Genomic DNA, 21288 nt, shown 5'->3' on the forward strand with positions numbered 1-21288 from the left:
AGCTGTACACAGAGGGAGAAGAGTTATTTGTCTGTTGTATTTGGACAAGTTGGTACTATTTTCACCCAATAATTGTGTTTCTGATAAGTATAGTCATAAATAAAGAAGACACCACTAAAGGATTGGCCCAGGAATAATACATGGGGTGAAGAATATTAAAGTACATGGACATTGATAAAAAGCCGTTATGTCCTATTTTGCAATAAGAGTTGGCAATCTATTACAGTCCCATTATTAACCCAACCATTTAAACCCAGTTAGAAATGAAATGTCCAGAAGGTTTAGTTTGGTGTCATTTCTCAAACACGGGTTATCTTTGCTCACAGATGCAAATGAAACAGACGATTGGCTTTTCACTTGATGGTGTCGCTTATCATTGCAACTGCAATAAACAGAATTGGTACAGAGACCAGTAACCAATCAGACAAAGGGAGACAGGAGGGCGGGCCATGAAAAAAAAATCAATAAAAAGAAACAAAATCTGTCGGTGGACAGCTCGAAACTGTTGAGGAGACTCGAAAAGTGACGAGAGCAGCAGCCATGGCACTTGAAACCATCACCGAAGCCGAAAAGGCAATCATAGGAGATATCGGCAAGTTCCTCGAAAAAGACCCTGCAACCTTTGGTGCGGAATCTTTGGCCAGGTAATTTAATCCCAGCTACATTCTGTCCAAAGTAGTTTGATAAAGTGAATCTGAAGGCAGAAGCAAACGTTGCTGGAGAAACTCAGCAGCTCTGGCAGCATCTGTACAGAGGGAAACAGTCTACATTTCGGGTCCAGTGACTCTTTATCTGAAGAACCCAACTGGACCCGAAATATCAGCTCTGCTTTCTGCCCACACATGTTCAGACCGACTGAGTTTCTCCAACAATTCCTGTTTTCGTTCCAAAATTGCAGCATCTGCCGGTCTTTGCTTCGTCAATGGAAAGGCAGCGCAATGAGGAAACGGTATTTTCTGCATTGAGCGGCTGCATGATCTCAAACAAATGATAGTCTGAATTCCAGTGTTCTCTCACGTTAGCTCCTCAGGATTTCCCAGTGACTTTTGTGTTCCAGAGGCGACTCCCGACATCGGTACCTGAATAATGAGGTTAGGTTGGGGGATCGGTGGTTTATTTTATCCTTTGTTCCGGCAGGCTGTTTATCATTCATCCCGGAAGCAAGGCTTACTTTTCCTACGATGAGAATAACCAGGAGAAACTCCAAAACCATGGGAAGAAGGTCATTGAAGCCGTGGCCAAGGCGACAAAAAACGTGAACAATCTGAAGTGCAACCTCGACAAGCTGGCTACAAAGCATGGGAAAGAGCTTTTGGTGGATCCTCAGAACTTCCCGGTAGGTATCTCCGCGGGAATCTTGAGATGCTCGGCACAGGGACCGGACATTCATTTGGAAGGGCGGGAAATGAAAAGCCAGCTGTGCTCGGAACTGAGTTTCCAATCACGGCATGGTGAGGCTGTGCACATCGTCAGGATCAGGGGAATGCGTTCACATCTCCCCTGTCCCTAAGGACTGGCCAAACAGGTCAATTCAAAATTGTCCGGCTTCACAACCGACTGAGTTCCTCCGGGTTCCTCTGATTTTTGTGGTTTCACGTTGACGGAATGCTGTTTCCGGATCGGTTTTCAAATGTATATTTCTTCCGCTTCCAGGTTTTCTCCACATGTATCCAAGTGAGTTTGGCCAATCACGTGAACAACTTCACCCCTTCAGTTCAACTCGCTGTGGACAAATTCCTTAAGGCCGTTAACGAGTATCTGTCCTCGAAGTACCGTTGAAAATGGAGCCAAGACTTTTCGGTAGAAAGCAGCCTCCGTCTCAACTTCCAAACCCCCGTGTGCCCCCGTTTGGTCAAACTGCCTGCCAATGAAAGCTTACTCTTTATAAACACTCTCCCATGTTTCTGTAGCCCGCGCTTTTCAAATTGATTGTAATTGTTAAACTGCTTCAACCGAACTTCTCCTTGAGACACAATAAACATTTCCTTTCATCAATACTGCACCATGTACTGTTCATGCTTTACACAAACACTTCATTTTTGGCTGTTCATTGGTGGAAATGTTTAAAACTACCTGCTGGGGGGGAAGGCAACGCGAAACAGTCTCAAAAACTTACACTCTAAGTGACAATAGGGAAAATACTCTGTCATTTTGTTACAGCAACTATGGTGGTCATTATATGGTGGTATTCATATACAAATTGCAAAGAAACTGGGATTGTTAGCTGGGCTTCTTCCATTTCAGAACTAAGGGTACACACTATCTCCTTCATGTATACTATTTCCATTTACAATGTGAGTTACACATGATCATCAGAGTTAGGAGTGATAGGCCCAGGGACTTCTACAAACAGGATGATCTACACCTGAACCAGAGGGGTACCAAGACCCTGAGCGGGGGGGGGGAGGGAGGGGGGTGAATTTGCTAATGCTCTTCTGGAGGGTTTAAATTAATTCATCAGGGGAATGGGAACCTGACTTGTAGCTGCAGTATACACGAGCTTGAGAGTAGTGAGATCATGAATAAGGTCTCAGGGTGGCAGACAGGAAGCTGGTTTGAAGGGTGTCCACTTCAGCATCAGGAGCATCCAGAATAAGTTGGGTGAACTTGCAGCATCGGTTGGTACCTGAGACTTTGATATTCTGGCCATTTCTGAGACATGGATAGAGCAGGGTCAGGGGTGGTTGTTGTAGGTTCTCTGGGTTTAGTTTCAGTAAGTTGAGGGAAGGTGGTAAAAGAGGGGGAGATATGGCATCGTTAGTCAAGGACAGTATTATGGCAGCGGAAAAAGGACATTTGTTGAGGACTCATCTACTGGAGTAGTATTAGCTGCGGTTAGAAACGGGAAAGGAGAGGTCAGCCTGTTGGGAGTTCTCTATAAGCCCCTGAAAAGTTCCAGGGGTGTTGAGGAAAGGATTGGAGGGATGATTCTGGATAGGAGCGAGAGTAACAGGGTCATTATGGGGGCTTTAACTTTCCCAAATATTGACTGGAAATGCTATAATTTGAGTACTTTAGATGGGTCATTTTTGTCTTAAATATGCATGAGGGTTTCCTAACACAGTATGTCGATAAACCAACACATTGGATTTGCTGTTAGATTTGGAGGTAGGTGAGCACTTTGGTGATAGTGATCACAATTTGGTTACATTTATTTTAGCGATATATACCACAGGGCAAGAATTATAGCTGGGGAAAGGCAATTATGATGTAATTAGGCAAGATTTATCACGTGTGGGATGGGGAAGGAAGCTGCAGGGAATTGGCACAAATGAAATCCCCTTGATAAGTATGTACCTGTCAGGCAGGGAAGAAGTGGTCAAGTGAGGGAGCCGTGGTTTACTAAAGAAGTTGAATCGCTTGTCACGAGGAAGAAGAAGGCTTATATTAGGATGGTTTGGAGATGCTGGTGTTGGACTGAGGTGTACAAAGCTAACAATCACACAACACCAGGTTGTAGTCCAACAGGTTTATTTGGAAGCACTAGCATTCAGAGTGCTGCTCCATCAGGTGATTGTGGAGTACATGTTTACAATTGTGTACTCCACAATCACCTGATGAAGGAGCAGTGCTCTGAAAGCTAGTACTTCCAATTAAACCTGTTGGACTATAATCTGGTGTTGTGTGATTGTTAACTTTGTTAGGATGAAATGTGAAGGCTCAGTTAGGGCGCTTGAGAGTTATAACTTAGCCAGGAAGGAACTAAAGAGTGAGCTAAGAAGAGATTTTCTGCGTAGGTAGGGAGGAGTTGCAGAACCTTTGGTCTTTATGTTGTCATTGTCTGCAGGAATAGTGCCTGAAGACTGGAGGATAGCAATTGTTGTCCCCTTCTTTAAGAAGTGGAGTAGAGACAATTATAGACCAGTGAACCTTACTTCAGTTGTGGATAAAGTGTTGGAAAAAATTATAAAAGATAGGATTTCTAATCATCTAGAAAGAAATCATTTGATTAGGCTTAGTCAACATGGATCTGTGAAGGCTAGGTTGTGCCTCAGGAACCTTATTGAGTTCTTTGAGAAAGTGACCAAACAGGTGGATGTGATGTATATGGATTTCTGTAAAGCGTTTAATACTCTGTCAGGAAGTCAAGAGTCATGGCGATTGAGAGCACAGCAAAAGGCCGTTTGGTCCCTCACCTCCGTGCCTAACAAAATAATCACTGAACTAGTCTAATCCCATTTTACAGCCCTTGGCTCATAGCCTTGTGTGCCTTGGTATAGCAGGTGCACATCTAAATCTTTGCTCAATGTTATGAAGGTTTCTTCATCTAACAACTTTACAGGCATGAGTTCCAGGTACTCAGGTCATCGTTGATCTCACTGTGGTCTGAACTCCACTTTCCTGCCTGTCTGTCATAGCCTATAACTCTCTTACTGATAAAAACAAACTGCTTTATTATTGCAAGCATTGGTCTCAATGGAAGAGAATTGAAGTGAGTAAAGGCATGCTTCTTCATAAGACCGTAAGACCATAAGAAATAGGAGTGGAAGTAAGGCCATTCGGCCCATCGAGTCCACTCTGCCATTCAATCATGGCTGATGGGCATTTCAATGCCAGTTACCCGCATCTCTGCATTCAATTGGAAACTTATTGTTTTTAAACGGTGACACCCAAGTTCTAATTCTCCCCCATGAGAGGACACAGGTACTGACCACTGATCAGTCAAACTCCTTCAGAATCGCATATCTTGCAATTATTTCACCTCTCATTCTTCTAAACTCAAATAGGTGCAGGTCAAACTTTCCCTCACACCAGAATATCTTCGTCCCAGAATGAGACTGGCAAATCTCCTTCGAACAAGTTTCAATGGAAGCGTATTGCTCTTTAGATAAAGGGACCAGGACAGTAGTCCAGATACAATCTAAACATTTCCCAAGAAGGTTACTACAAGATTCCCCTGTGATTATAATCCAACCACCTAACCAGACAGGGAAACATCCCAGTTGTCTTTCTAATCACACACTGCAGGTCTGTGCTGAAAATTTTGTCCCTGATGAATGAAGTCACCCAAGTCTCTCCATGCTGTAGCATATTATTTATATCGTTACAATGTTATTCTTCCTGTTAGTGAACAGATTGCCAGATTTTACTCACCATCCACCACAAAGCTTGTTTTCTGTTTGAAATTTGACTTTGGAAAACTGAAACTCAAACTGATAACTACAAAAGGCAGCCTTGAAATCAAATTTAAAATGCAAGATCATTTGGGTAAATGACTCTTCCTTTCAACATAACCGATGTCAGGTGGCAAAACAGAAATTTAATTACTGTATTGCATTGTTACTTCCTTGATTTTGTGTAAGAAAGCTGTAGCAATGTCCAATTGATTTCAGAGTGTCCTTTTCCAATCTCTGGGTATCCATGCCAGTGTTGAACATTGTGCAGAGAATATGGCAATATCGTTCCTAAAATTTCTTATTGAACTCAGAACATATCCCCCTTTTACCAGGCAAAATGTTTTCTTCTTGAAAGTGTGTTGAAATATGTAAGGCTTTTACATACATCTCACACCTCATTTTATATTAGCATTTCCTGTCAACAAAGTGAATTTTAAATCCAAGGAGCAACTTGTTCTTGCAGAGGCTGGTGCATGTATGGAAATGAGCTACCAGAGGAAGTGGTGGAGGCTGGTACAATACAATATTTAAAAGGGATTTGGATGGGTACATTAATAGGAAGGGTTTAGGGAGATATGGGCCAAGCGCTGGCAAATGGATCTAGATCAGTTTAGGATTTTTGGTCAGCAAGATCTGTTTCTGTACTGAATGCCTCTGTGACTCTAAGTGGAGTCCAGGCGATCAATCATGTAGCACCAAATGCCAGAATTAGTGAAATTGTGCATATTATGAAGGCTTACAGGTCTGGATAGCTAAGATAGTAAGATAGCTAAGTGTTGAGGCCAGGGGGCATTTGAAAACAAGGATTAGAATAATAAAATACAGCCTTTTAGCTGGGAGCCAACAGGGTCTAAACGTTGAAGATCTAAAATGGAGGAAGGCTAATTTTGACAGTATTAGGCAAGAATTTTCAAAAGCTGATTGGGAACAGATTTTGCAGGTAAAGGGATGGTTGGAAAGTGGAAAGCCTTCAGAAATGAGATAATGGGAGTCCAGAGACAGTATATTCCTGTCAGGGTGAAAGGAAAGGCTGGTAGGTGTAGAGAATGCTGGATGACTAAAGAAATTGAGGTTTTGGTTCAGAAAAAGAAGGAAGCATATGTCAGGTATAGGCATGATAGATCGAGTGAATCCTTAGAAGAGTATAAAGGCAGTAAGAGTATACTTAAGAGGGAAATCAGGAGGGCAATAGAGGGACATGAGATAGCTTTGACAAACAGGGTTAAGGAGAACCCAAATGGTTTTTACAAATACATTAAGGACAAAAGGGTAACTTGGGAGAGAAAAGGGGCCCTCAAAGATCAGCAAGGCGGCCGATGTGTGGAGTTGCAGGCGATGGGGAAAATACTAAGAAAATATTTTGCATCAGTGTATACTATGGCGAAGGGCATGGAGGATATGGGATGTGGGGAAATAGTTGGTGACATCTTAAAAATGTCCATATCACAGAGGAAAAGATGCTGGATGTCTTGAAATGCATAAAAGGTGATGAATCTCCAGGGTCTGATCAGGTGTATCCTAGAACTCTATGCAAGGCTAAGGAAGTGATTGTTGGGCCCCTTACTGAAATATTTGTATCATTGATAGTCACAGATGAGGTGCTGGAGGACTGGATGTTGGCTAACATGGTGCCACGAGTTAAGAAAGGTGGTGAGGAAAAGCCAGGGAACTATAGATGATGAGCCTGACATCAGTGGTGAGCTGGTTGTTGGAGGGATTCCTGAGGATTAGGATTGACATATATTTGGAAAGGCAAGGACTAAATTGGGATAGTCAGCATGGGTTTGTACGTGGGAAATCATGTCTCATGTACATGATTGAGTTTTTTGAAGAAGTAACAAAGAGGATTGATGAGGCCAGAGTGGTGGACATGATCTACATGGACTTCAGTAAGGCGTTTGACAAGGTTCCTCATGGGAGACTGGTTAGCAAGGTTAGACCTCATGGAATAAATGGTGGGTCCATGGTTTTTCATCCACATAGGAGGTATAGTTAGTAAGTTTGTGGATGACACCAAAATTGGAGGTGCAGTGGACAGCGAAGAAGGTTGCCTCAGAGTACAATGGAATCTTGATCAGATGGACAAAAGTGCTGAGGAGTGGCAGATGGAATTTAATTTAGATAAATGTGAGGTGCTGCATTTTGGAAAGGCAAATCAGAGCAGGACTTATACTTTAATTGTAAGCTCCTGGGAAGTGTTGCTGCACCTTGGAGTGCAGGTTCATAGTTCCTTGAAAGTAGATTTGCAGGGAGGTGGGATAGTGAAGAAGGTGTTTGGTATGCTTTCCTTTATTGGTCAGAGTATTAAGTATACGAGTTGGGAGGTCATGTTGTGGCTGTACAGGACATTGGTTAGGCCACTTTTGGTTATTGCAAGCAATTCTGGTCTCCTTCCTATTGGAATGATGTTGTGAGTTGAAACTTTATGGCTGGAACAGCACAGCAGGTCAGGCAGCATCCAGGGAACAGGAGATTCGACGTTTCGGGCACAGGCCCTTCTTCAGGCCTGTGCCCGAAACGTCGAATCTCCTGTTCCCTGGATGCTGCCTGACCTGCTGTGCTGTTCCAGCAATAAAGTTTCAACTTTGATCTCCAGCATCTGCAGACCTCACTTTCTTCCCGAAAGATGTTGTGAAACTTGAAAGTGTGAAGAAATGATTTACAAGGATGTTGCCAGGATTGGAGGATTTGAGCTGTAGGGAGAAGTTGAATAGGCGAGGCCTGTTTTCCCTGGAGTGTCAGAGACTAAGGGGTGACCTTATAGAGGTTTATAAAATCATGAGGGGCATGGATAGGGTAAATAGACAAGGTGTTTTCCATGGGGTGGGGGGAGTCCAGAACTAGAGGGCATAGCTTTAGGATGAGAGGGGAAAAATATAGAAGGACCTAAGAGGCAACATTTTCACACAGAGGGTGGTGCATGTTTAGAATGAGCTGCCAGAGGAAGTGGTGGAGGTTGGTACAATTAAAGCATTTAAAAGACATCTGGATGGATATATGAATAGGGAGGGTTTAGAGGGATATGGGCCAAGTGCTGGTGAAGGGGTCGAGACTCCATCTGGCTCACTATTATCTTCAGGGGCCTGGTCTTACCTATTGTACACCTACAGTAATGTGGTTAACTCTCAGCTGCCCTCTGAAACATGCTAGAAAGCCACTCAGTTGTTTCAATGATGACACAGTTCATACAAAGGAATAAAACTTGACAGAACACATGGCATTGACCAAAGCACCAGGAATAACAATCTCAGCTTTGTCTAAGTACAAAGTCTGCCTTTTTAACACTTTGGGAGGGGGTGGTGTGTCTTAAGTGCCACAATTGGGAGAACTATCTCACAGATTAATTAAGCAACAGCCTGATATACTCATGCTCACAAAATCATATCCATTAGACAATATCCCACACACCACCACCACCATCCCTGGATCTGCGCTGTCCAATCAGCAGGAGAGACCCAGCAGAAGCAGGGGCACAGTGGTTCACAGTCAGGAGGGACTTGCCCTGGGAGTCCTCAACATTGACTCCAGACCCTCATGGCACCAGGTCAGACAAGGGAAAGGCAACCTCCTTACTGATTACCACCTCCCTTGGCTGGCGAACCACAATTTCTCCATGTTGAACAACATTTGGAGGAAGCATTGAGGATGGCAGGGATGCAAAAAGTACTCTGGGTGGGGGATATCAGTGATGGTCACCAGCAGTGGATTGGCAGCAGCACTACTTGATCGAGCTTGTTGGATGCTGAATGACGTAGTTACAAGACTGGACTTGTAGCTGGTGGTGAAGGAACCAATAAGAGGAAAAACACATGAAGGACATGGATGAGGTGAACAGACAATGTCTTTTCCCTGGGGAGAGGAGTCCAAACCTCGATAGCACAGGTTTAAGGTGAGCGGGGAAACATTGAAAGGAACCTAAAAGACAATGTTTTCTTGCAGAGGGTGTTGTGTATATGGAATGAGTTGCCAGAAGAGGTGGGGGAGTCTGGTACAATTACAACATTTAAAAGGCATCCGGATAGCAATATGAATAGGAAAGGTTTAGAGGGATATGGGCCAAATGCTGGCAAATGGGACTGTTAGTTGAGGATATCTAGTTGGCTTGGATGAGTTGGACTGAAGGGTCTGTTTCTGTGTGGTATATCTCTATGACGCTATGATCTCATTCTCACTAATGAATTGGCTGCAGATGCATCTGTCCATGACAATATCAGTTAGAATGACCACCGCACAGTCCTTGTGGAGACAAAGTCCCACCTTCACGTTCAGAAAACCCGTCCTTCGCATTGTTCGGTGCTGTCACCGTGCTAAATGGGACAGACTTTGAATAGATTTGGGCATCCATAAGGTGCTGTGGGCCTTCAACAGCAACAGAATTGTACTTCAGCACAACCTGCAACCTCATGGCCAGGCACATCCTCTACTTAACCATTATCCTCAAGCCAGGGTACTAACCCTGGTTCAATGGAGAATTCAGGAGTGCATACCAGGAACAACAGCAGACATATCTAAAATGAAAGTGTCAACCTGGTGAAGATACTAAGCAGGACTTAATACATGTCAAACATTATAAGCAGCAAGCAATAGAACTAAATGATCCCACAACCAACAGACCAGATCCAAGTTCTGTAGTCCTGCCTCATTCAGTCGTGAATTGTGGAGAACAATTAAACAATTCACTGGAAGACAATGATCCACAAATAACACCATTCACGGTGATGCAAAATTAAGGCTGAAGCATTTGCAACAATCTTCAACTAGAAGTGGATGATCTATCTTAGCTTACACCAGTAACCCATAGCAGCACAGAAACCGGTCTTCAGTCAGTTCAATTAACTCCCCGTGATAGCAAGAAATGGTTGGAAGCACTGGCCGGTGCAAAGGCTCTGTGCCCCGTGAACATTCTGGATCTAGTACTGAAAACTTGTGCTCCCGAATTTGCTGCTCCACCAGCCAGGCTGCTCCAGTACAGTTATAACACTGGCAATGATCTGACAACATGGAAAATTTCCCAGGATTTCCTGTACACTGTAGGGGAAGCAGTAATGCAGTGGTAAGATCATGAGGCCTAATGCAGAACCCTAAGGCAAGAGATCAACCGCCCCCCCCCCCCCCCCGCCCCCATTGACAGTTGGTGAAATGTGTATTCATTTTATATTTGGAATTTAAAAACTGATTTAATGGCAACTGTGAAATTACTGTAAATTGTCCGTAATCTCATCTGGGTCATTAATGTCCTTCAAGGAGGAAATCTGCCCTTCTTGTCCTGTCTGGCCTCCAAGTGACTCCAAAGCCACAGCAATGTGGTTGCCCCTTAAATTGCTGTCTGGGCATTTTGGAAAGGGAAAATAAATACTGGTCAAGCCAGGGATGTCCATATCCCACAAACGAATTTTCAAAAAGCAGGAAAAACCCAACCCAACCAATTACTGCCTCATCAATCTACTCTCCATCATCAGTAAAGTCATAAACTATAGACCGGTGAGCCTGACATCAGTGATGGGCAAATTGTTGGAGCAGAGCCTACTGGACAGGATTTGCATGTATTTGGAAAGGCAAGGACTGATTAGGGGTAACCAACATGGCTTGATGGGTGGGAAATCGTGTCTTATTAACTTAATTAAGTTTTTTTGAAGAAGTAACAAAGAGAATTGATGAAGGCAGAATGGTGGACGTCATCTATATGGATTTTAGTAAGGCGGTTAGCAAGGGTTCCACATGGTGGACTGGTTAGCAAGGGTTGGATCACATAGAGTACAGGGATCTAGCCATTTGGACAAAGAACTCGCAAGGAGGGAGGAGACAGAGGGTGGTAGTGGAGTGTTGCTTTCAGACTGGAGGGCTGTGACAAGTAGTGTATCACAGAGATCGGTGCTGGGTCCACTGCATTTTGACATTTATATAAATGATCTGGATATGAATATAGAAGGTATGGTTACTAAGTTTGCAGATGATATCAAAACTGAAGTGTAGTGGGCAGCCAAGAAAGTTATCTCAAAGTACAATGGGATGTTGATCAGATGGGCCAGTGGGCTGAGGAGCGGCAGATGGATTTTAATTTAGATAAATGTGAGGTGCAACATCTTGGAATGGGAAATGGTAGGGTCTTGGGGAATGTTGGTGAACAGGGAGACCTTGGATTCGGAGTTCACAGTTCCTTGAAAGTAGTGTCAGATGTAGACAGGATAGTGAAGAAGGCATTTGGTATGCTTGTCTTTACTGGTCAGTATAGGAGTTGGGTGGTCATGTATAGGACACTGGATAGGTTACTTTTGAAATACTGCATTCAATTCTGCTGAACCTGCTTTAGGAAGGATTTTGTGAAACTTGAGAGGTTTGAGAAAAGATTTATAAGGATGTTGCCAGGGTCGGAGGGTTTGAGCTATAGGGCGAGACTGAATAGGCTGGGGTTATTTTTTATGGAGAGGTTCATAAAATCATGAGGGGCATGGATAGGGTAAATAGGTCTTCTCCCAGGTTACTGAGTCCAGAAACCAGTAGGCATAGGTTTAAGCTGACCGGGAAATATTTAAAACGGACCAAAGGAGCAACTTTTTCACGCAAAGGCTGGTGCATATATGGAATAAGCCGCCAGAGGAAGTTCATTGCAACATTTAAAAGGTATCTGGATGAGTGTATGAACAGGAAAGTTTTAAACGGATATGGGCCAAATGTTAGCAAATATGTCCAAGATCAGTCTATGATGTGGACATGCCTGTTGGATGATAGCCAGGTGTCATGTGATTTTTGACGAGATCAGTTAAGATTATCTGGTCGGTATGGATCATTTGGATTGAAGGGGCCATTTCTGCGCTCTATTTCACCGTGACGATAAGTGGACTCAGGGCTCCCAATGGTGGGTCTGTTTCCATGTTGCACAGCTCTATGACTCTTATGATGGAAGGTGTCATCAACAGTGCTATCAAGCAGCAGCTGCTCAATAATACCCTGCTCAAGATGAAGTAATACACACTACAGAAGCTGTGAAAATATTTTCTATCTGAAAAGCCAAAACTGAAAATATCTTTTTCCCTACAGGAGCGTTTGCCACCTCAGATAGAAGGTATTGATACAGTAACTCTAGAAAACCGTTCAATGGTAATGGTTTTCTTTTGAAGTGCGCTTGCTAACAGAACACCCAGTCTGATCCCACACGTGTCTAGTACCTGGTTACCTGCAACACCCCTTCCAGAACCCACATGAGCTCGAGGCAGCTGTTACACACTGGAAACCAAGCTGGATATTTCTCCACACCGCCTACAGGGACAGGACAGAGTTAGGTTTTCACATCTGAACTATTGTCCTGGGTAAGTTTATCAGGAAATAATGCACACAAGTATGAGGCAAATTTTTAAATTAAATGAAATACTGCTTTGCCAGAACAATTGGTCAATTAATTTTCCATTTCTCCTCATTGTCCAAAAAGCTCTTAAAACATTTAATTAGTACCCAATGTGTGTGTAAGAGATTTGAAGTTTAACAAGTATCAGCGCGGCCAACTCCAGGAATATAATCAACATTCACCCTGAACCTTGGGTTGTTCATGGTGTTTGCAGAGATAAGATAATGATCCAAAGCATGAAAAGTTGTCTGTTGGAGCTCATTTCAAAACTGATGCTTTTTAAACAAAATTCAATAAGTAACATGTTGAGCTTCAATCAGCTCAACATAACAAAGATTTTGCAAATATATTAAAATAAAGTTTGCAGTAAAATCAAGCACAAAGGTTGTTGCTCACTGCAACTGAAGCAACAATACCCATGAATAATACCGGAAATGTGGTTCAAAGATAAATATTTAAAATAAACAAGACCATCACGAGCCCTTTCTCTCAGAATAATTTTCTTCAATATAAGAATTGATCAAAACATCAATAAATGTCTCTGAGCATTTTATAATCTTTATTCCAGGTCATTCAATGCCTGGAGGAAGCCAGTGTAAGGTTACTTCCTTTCATTGCTGGGCCTTGTTGCTGGATCTAGATCATAAACCAGTCTTGCGGCAAGGCATAAAATACAATGCTGTTTGAGGCAATAACTGTATAAATGCACATGATCAACAAAAGACCAGCTTGTCCTTTGAGTGTGCGCGGCACTATTACATTGGATCTGAGTGGCAGACCTCCCATTGCCTGTTGCTTCCCCATCTCCAGGATGTACCTTGAACCATATGTTCAACAGTACCATGATAAAATGACCAGAAAAATAACTGTGATGTTCAAACGTTGGTGTAGTGTTGACTTCCCGCAAGAAGAATTCAACAATTCCCACATCCCCACCATTTCACCTATTCATCAAATACCCTTCAAGTATTTATCTGATTTCCTTTCAAAGCCACAACACAATCTGCAACAACAATTCTCTTGGCTCATTTCCTCTGTGTAAAAGGCATTGTTTCTTTTGTCACCTTTGGATCTTTTGCTAATCATAATTTATCCATTGGTTTTAGCTCCTTCCCCCTCACACTTCACAATACTTCCTTCAGCTTTTGAGTCATCTGCAAGGTTTGAAATTGTACCCTGTATCAAAGATCAGTTACAGCGGGGGAGGCGGGGAAGGCCCTGTACTATAGATACAGGTGAACTGATAAACAAAGTGCTGAAGAAACTCAACAGAACTGGCAGCACTGGGGTTAATGGGGGGTGTGGAAAAGAAACAAAATTAATAACACAAGTGCCTTAACACTTCTATGGAAGTGGACAGGCCTATCAAATGATGGTTACAATAGCGTTGGGAGGTGGATTAGTCAGATAGATTGTGAGGTTGCTTCAAACAAAGAGGACTGATCTTGATGATAAATAAGTGTTAATGATACCTTTCGGACAGTCAAAAATAGTTTCATTTGCTCAGAGCAAACCCAAGTTAACAAATGGTGAAAGAAGAAGGAGAATCCAGTTCATGTCATTATGTGTCCATCAACCTTATTGATTTGTACCGTTCCTGCACAATGGGTCTTTGTTCCACATGCACGTGAATATCTATACACCTCTGCATCTTGGAATGTTGCAGGCAGCGTAGGTCATACAAGATATTTTGCATTGCTTTGACTGTTTCTGCCACATTATACTCCATCTGCCAGATTTTGCCAACTCATTCAAGCTGTTCATATCCATCAACAACTTCATTATGTTTCCTTGGAAATGTAGTTTCCGAACTACCTTGGTGTCATCTCTGAATTTAGATGCCATGGATTTGCTCCCCTTAAATATTTGTTACTTTCACATCCAACAGCTTCTCCTGAATCTGGTAAGTTTTGGAAAATTAACACCAACGTGTGCACTAACACAGCAGTCTGAGGATAAGCTCCATTGGTACCTGAAAATTTGTCAGCCTGTATCTCCATCATTTCGGTCTCTATTCCTTCCCTCATGATTGTAATGTTGCTAAGAGCCTCTCTCTGTTCCATATCCTGATTTACAGTTTTGATTGGAAGAAGTTTTAAACCCTCCATAGCAATGAATGAATAAAAATATTAGTTCATTTCATCCATTATTTCTTTATATGTGGCATTTAACTCTGGATTCACACTGTCTCGAGGATTGACTTTATGTTTCACTTGACATACTGTTTTCTTTTTCAAGTTGCTGTTAAAATGCTTAATGTTCAATTTACATTCCTATTTAGTTTTTTCTCCAACTCTAGGGGAATAAGAATCAGGGCGCAATATTAGAAACGAGCTCCAGGAGCTGGTTATCAGGATTTGAATCCTTTCCCCACTTTGAATCCTAGACATGTCTGCTCTCCACAAGTGAGGGATCAGCTGGAGATGGGGAGAGCATCTTCCACTGGAGAGCTGAGATGCTATCAGTGCCAGAGACCGATTTGGATCCACTCCATCTACTGACTGATAAAAGGGCATTTTCATCACCATCTTTATATGAATACCCTTCAAGAAAGTGGACGTTGGAATGGAAACTGTGAGAAAAGTCTTCAATGCATGGCAAACGCCGGGTGGCACGGTGTCAAAAGTGTGGGTTCAGCTCCTACACTGGCTGAGGGCACTATCGAGATCCTGCCTACTCAACCTTACCCATTAAATAAAGTGTGGTAACTCTCAGGTTAAACGTATCACCAGGTTTTCACCAGTGGGACCAAGGTGACCTCTACTTTGCCTCTCTTAATGGTGCATGCACATGTTAAAGTTTTTACCAATTCATTGGGGTCATGCTGTTTCCCCAGGGAGTGTTGGTTTAGTGTCACTTCTTGTTGCTTTAGTCACCAGGTTTGCTCTGTTTCTGTTGTTGAGATTGCTGTGGAGCCATGGGTCTGAAGGTTGGTGGTAAGTTTACCCTCTCCTGGTCAGCTGTCTGCAGTTGAGGAAAGCCTCTGCAGTTGGATGAACCCACTGACAGTTGTGAGCTATGTCTAATTCTTCACTTCCACCACATACAGTCAAGTTGATAACTGCTCCAGACAGGAATCAAATCATCATTTGTCCTGCCTTCTGTTGAGGATACTGAGGATTTGTACCATGACTGGCCTTAGAATGACTATTCCTAATTGCCTTCTAGAAGGTGGTGATGTACTGCCTACTTGATCTGCTGCAGCTCATTTCACATGCCATTAGGAACGGTGATCCAGGATTTTGACTCAGCGGCACTGAAAGAATGGTGATATATTTCCAAGATTGGATGGTGAGTGATTTGATGGGGAATTGCATGTGTTGGTATTCCCAGGTATCTGCTGCCCTTATCCTTCAAGATGGAAGTGACCCAGGGTTTGCAAAATGCTGTTGGAGCAGCTGTGCTGAAATCTTGCAGATAGAACACATTACTACTACTGAGTATCAGTGGTAGAGGGAGTGATTTTCATTGATGTAGTGCCAATCAAGTTGGGTAACATTGAATGTCAAGTTGTGATGATTTGATTTTGTCCAGCTGAAAATGGTCATCGCCTGGCACTTGTGTGAAATGAATGATAATTGCCGCTTGTCAGCCCCAACGTGGATATTGTCAGGTTTTTCTGCATTTGAACATGGATTATTTCAGTGTCTGAGGAATCAAGAATGATGCTGAATATTGTACAATCATTGCAAACATCCACAGTTTTGACCTTATAAAGGAGGAAAGGTCATTGATGAGGCAGCTGAAGATGGTTGTACCTGGGACACTATGCTGAGGAACTTTTACAGAGATGTCCTTGAGATCAGATGACCAACCAGGAGCATCTTCATATGTACCAGGTATGACTCGAAGCAAACAAAGAGCTTTCCTTTGATTCCCATTGACTCCAGTTTTTCTAAGAATCCTTGATGCCACACTTAAACAAATGCAGCCTTGATGTCAAAGGGAAGTCACTCCCACCTCACACCTGGAATTCTTGTCTCCATGTTTGAACCAAGGCTGTAATGAGGTCAGGGGCTGAGTGACCCTGGTAGAACCTAAACTGAAAATCATGCAGCAGGTTTTTGCTGAGCATATATTACTTGATAGCACTGTTGATGGCTGCTTCCATTACTTTGCTGATGATCAAGAGTTGGCTGGTGGGGGTAGCATTTATTCAGGTTAGAACTACCCTGCATTTTGTGGATAGGACATACTTGGACAATATTCCACATTGTTAATAGAGGCTACTGTTGCAACTGGCCTACACTGGACCACAACAATGTCTTCAGATAGATAGGTTCTTGACTGGTAAGGGTTATGGGGAGACGTTAGGACAATGGAGTTGATAACTATATTGTCCATGATTGAATGGCGGAGCAGACTTAATGGGTCAAAGGGCCTAACTCTGCTCCAAAATCTTGTGGCCCCAACGAAGACTTTTCCCCTTTGACTTTTAGACAGGTTACTTAGAGAATCGTTGGAAAGGGTGCAGGGGAGATTTACCAGGATGTTGCCTGGTATGGAGGGAAGGTCTTATGTGGAAAGGCTGAGGAACTTGAGTCTGTTTTCGTTAGAGAGAAAAAGGTTAGAGGGTCTTAACATCTTTCAATTGGTTGATTAAAACAACTATTATTCAGCAAAATACTATGACTACTCTTTGTATTGACTGGACAGGAGTGAGCCAGGAAGGACTGATTAATGTTCAACATGTGGTTATCTTAATGCTGAAACATAGAAGAGTGCTACCCAGAGATAGGACATTAGGGTCCCACCCAGCCCAAAAAGATTCAGCCTATGACATTGGGATTTAGCTTTGGGGAAGGGCCCTGTAACAGAGCATAAAAGGAGACAAACTTCAGGGACAACACAGCTTCTTCGTACAAGGGAAAGCAGTGACCTCTTAACAGACAAAATGGTGCATTGGACTGAGAAGGAGAAAACTGAGATTGCAAAATGGAACACTTTGAATCATGAAGATCTTGTTTGCAAAAGCCTGAAGAGGTACAGTTTTATTTTCATTTGAATGCTTCCTTTGGATTAGATTAGATTCCCTACAGTGTGGAAACAGGCCCTTCAGCCCAACAAGTCCACACCAACCATCTGAAGAGTAACTCACCCAGTCCCATTTCTCTCTGACTATTGCACCTTACACTATGGGCAATTTAGCGTGGCCAATCCACCTAACCTGCACATCTTTGAACTGTGGGAGGAAATCCACACAGGCAGTCACCCGAGTCTGGGATTAAACCTGGGACTTTGGTGCTGTGAGCCACCATGTTGCTTTACATTTACACAATTCTCTTGACATGCGCATGTGTTTGTGCAGGAAGTTCATATCAAAGGATTCATTGCAGTTTCAGTCACACTGCTGTAAAATGGAGCTACAGTGCAAAATATTCATTGATTAGCTTTGTGATGTAGAAATGCAATCTGGAACTTGGCATTAAATTGAATCATTGTGCTTTTCCTCTCCAGGATGTTTACTGTCTATCCTTGGACTTACCGTTACTTTGACAAAAGGGAAAATTTTACAGTTGAAGGCCATGCGAAAAAAGTGTCAGGCAAGATTATTGAAGCTGTCCATGATCTTAATAACATCAAGGAAAATTTTGTAGATCTCAGCAAGTTCCATGCTGACGTTTTACACGTGGATTCTGGAAGCTTCCATGTACGTATCAAATTTTCTTCTTTATATATGTGTTCCATTTTCATTGAAATTGTGTTGTAACTGCAAACTAATCCTGGGTCAGCATTGACATGACACTCGGTCAACTGAGACTCCCGGGAAAAGGGGGTGTGTAGTTTCCAGCGAGAGACTTACTCTCCTCCTACTTTTGCTGCAAAGTCAATTTGGGGCATTACTCTGGAAACGGAGTGCACAGGTCAGTAAGCCTCAAACACTTCATTCTGACCAACTTGATCTGCTCGTTGGCTCATATAATGCTTTACACAGCAGCACAAGCTGATCTGAACGAGTACTTATTACTCACTGTTCCATAGACTTATTGTTAAAGTTCAGGGTCAGGATATGTGGTGATACACTTTAGGGGGAAGGTGGGACTTGAACTAGGATTTCTGTCTCAGAGGTGGCGATACTACCACAGAACCGCACCATTCTGAGGGCACTGAGATCTTTCCTGTCATGATTAACATTTTGGCAGAAAATATGTTAAAGTGCAGTAAGTTTAAAGGTTAACCTATTGGTGCACACTTTATTTTCAATGAACTAAGGTTTTTTATTCTCTTTCTAGCTGTTGACTGACTGCATTATCATCGAATTGTCTGCTCAGAACCGAGGAAATTTCAATGCAAAGCTCCATGGGATATGGCACAAATTTTTTGCTGTGCTGGTTGATGCTATTTCGAAGCAGTACCATTAAATCCACGATGATAAAATCCTGTCATCTTTTGTCAAGAAATGAAATCATCATAACCAAAAGCTCTCAGCTCTTAATTGTCTAGTAGCTCATGCTAAAATGTAGCTGATGATTTTGTTGAATACACTTCATTTTTTGAAAATGCACTCCTTCCAATATGCTAATTCTACACAATTTCTGAAACTTACCTCCCTGTATTTTCATCCTGTTGCTTAGAAATCCAATAAAGAATCAATGTTACCTTGCAATTGTCAGTTTCTTTATCCGACTTTTGTCCAAACATTAAACAAACATGAAATGACATAGTGAGGTGAACATTCAGGATCCATTTCTCAGTCAGTCCACTGATAGCTTAATAATTAAAGTTTTCAATTTTAATCAACTTTTCACCAAGTATTATAACATTTTGAATGCTAGGAGAGTGATAACTACTTCGGGGAATTCAGTACGCATCAAATTTTCTTGGAAGCTGGACAGCATACATTAGTGAGGGGAAGAGTCGACATGTAATGATGATGAGGGATTTGGCACAGAGTTCTGCAACCACAACATGATTTCTGAGTGTTACATTGCCTCCCTGATACCAGGTTAGAAGATATCACCAAGCAAGAACAGGACATACTGCCTGGGAAAGGGAAGATCCAAAAATTGTTGTCTTTTTCAGAATTGATTGTGTGTTAATGAGAGACTGATTTAATATATCACAAACACAGTAATTGCTAATATAATAACTCTCAAAAATACAGTAAGCAGCCCACAAATATATCTGCTATAGCCATGTGATTGAATATGACAATCACCTTTCTGAACCCTCTCCAAAGTCAAATTCTTCCAGAGAGTCATGCCCCAGGTAATTCCTGATAGGTGTGGAATGCTTGTCATTGTTGTATAATCCTCAACAGAAACAGTTGTTTTCTTGGGAAACTCTTCAATAGGAACATTTCCAAGTCAGGATGGTTAGTGGTTTGCAGCTGGTAGCATTCCCACACCTCTGCTGGCCTTGTCCTTTTAGATGGAAGGAGTTGTGTGTTTGGAAGGTGCATCGTAGGGAGCTTTGGTGAATTTCTGCAGTGCAGATATGATCGATAGTACACACTGCGCATCAGTGGTGGAGGGAATGGAAGCTTGTGGTTGTAATGCCAATCAAGTGGGCTGCTTTGTCCTGAATGGTGTCAAGCTCCTTGAATGTTGTTGTAGCTGCATCCATCCAGGCAAGTGGGGAGCATTCTGCCATATTCTTGGCTTGTGGCCTGTAGATGGTGAACAGGTTTTGGGGAGTCGTGAAGTGAGTTACTTGCTGCAGGCTTCCTAGCGTCTGACTTGCTCTGTGGTCATATTAATTATATACCGAGTGCAGTTTAATTCAGCAGAATAAATAATGTCAGAGTAAACAATCCATTGTTAACAGTGGCTGTCCTCACCTATCATGCTACCAGTTTCCACATCCAACACACCATCCTTAAGCACTTCTGCCAACTTCAATTATACTCCAACAGCAAGAACATCACCCCCTCCCCAGCTCCCTCTGCCTTCCACAAGGTCAATCCCTTCATCAATCCTTGGTTTGCGCCACTCTCCCCACCAACCTCACCCCTAAACCCCTAGGTAACATCCCCTGCAAAACCTGTCGGTACATCACCCCCTCACCTGCCTGTTCTCCATCCTAGTTTACTGCATCAGGTGCTCCTGATGTGGTCTTCTCTACATCGGGGAGACCTAAACTAAACTTAGGGAATGGTTCACCAAGCATCTCAGCCGGGCCCGCAGGTGTGTGAACTATTCATTCAGCACTCTATCAATGTGCTTTGCCTCCACACAGAGATTTCCCCCTTCATCCCTAATGGGCCCTATTCATAGAGTCAAGAGAGTGTTGCTGGAAAAGCACAGCACATCAGGCAGCATTCGAGAAGCAGGGGTATCAACATTTTGGGCACAAGCTCTTCATTATATGCCAGAAACATCGATTCTCCTGCTCCTCGGATGTTGCCTGACTTGCTGTGCTTTTCCAGCGCCACACGCCCGACTCTGATTAACAGCATCTGCAATCCTCACCTTCTCCTATTCATAGAGTCATTGAGTTGTACAGAACAGCCACAGACCCTTTGGTCCATCTCATCCATGCCGACCAGATATCCAAGATAAATCTAGTCCCATTTACCAGCACTCGGCCCATATCTCTCCAAACACTTCTTTTTCATGTACTCATCCAGATGTCTTTTAAATGTTGTGCTTGTACCAAACTCCACCACCTCCTCTGGCAACTCATTCCATACATGCACATTTGCAGTATTACTAGGGAGGGGATTGTGTTGGATCTGGTCCTCGGAAATGAGGTAGGCCAAGTGGAGAATTTGGGGAGTGGGGGAGGAATTCAGCAATAGAAATATTAAGTTGGAAAGAGAGAAATATCAGTTCAGGATTAAGATTCCAAACTGAAAAAAGGCAGGTTTTAAGGGCTAAAATTTGACCT

At 42.7% G+C, this 21288-nt stretch overlaps 2 protein-coding genes across 2 annotated transcripts; both read left to right on the top strand.

Moving 5' to 3' along the window:
* Window positions 1–487: 487 nt before the first annotated feature.
* LOC148146636 (hemoglobin subunit alpha-like) lies at window positions 488–2000 on the top strand. The gene is made up of 3 exons (XM_087998008.1): window positions 488–644; window positions 1138–1336; window positions 1654–2000. Exons 1-3 carry the CDS (start codon window positions 541–543, stop codon window positions 1777–1779), a joined length of 429 nt encoding a protein of 142 aa, XP_087854134.1. The 5' UTR covers window positions 488–540; the 3' UTR covers window positions 1780–2000.
* A 15285-nt stretch (window positions 2001–17285) lies between these two features.
* LOC122546809 (hemoglobin subunit beta-like) lies at window positions 17286–19058 on the top strand. The gene is made up of 3 exons (XM_043685436.2): window positions 17286–17442; window positions 17917–18109; window positions 18693–19058. The coding sequence occupies exons 1-3, from the start codon at window positions 17354–17356 to the stop codon at window positions 18819–18821; spliced, it is 411 nt and encodes a 136-aa protein (XP_043541371.2). The 5' UTR covers window positions 17286–17353; the 3' UTR covers window positions 18822–19058.
* The last annotated feature ends 2230 nt before the right edge of the window (window positions 19059–21288 follow it).

This window comes from Chiloscyllium plagiosum, unplaced genomic scaffold, assembly GCF_037043375.1.
Source record: "Chiloscyllium plagiosum isolate Xiang-an unplaced genomic scaffold, Cpla_swu_hap1 HiC_scaffold_20, whole genome shotgun sequence".
NCBI lineage: Eukaryota > Metazoa > Chordata > Chondrichthyes > Orectolobiformes > Hemiscylliidae > Chiloscyllium > Chiloscyllium plagiosum.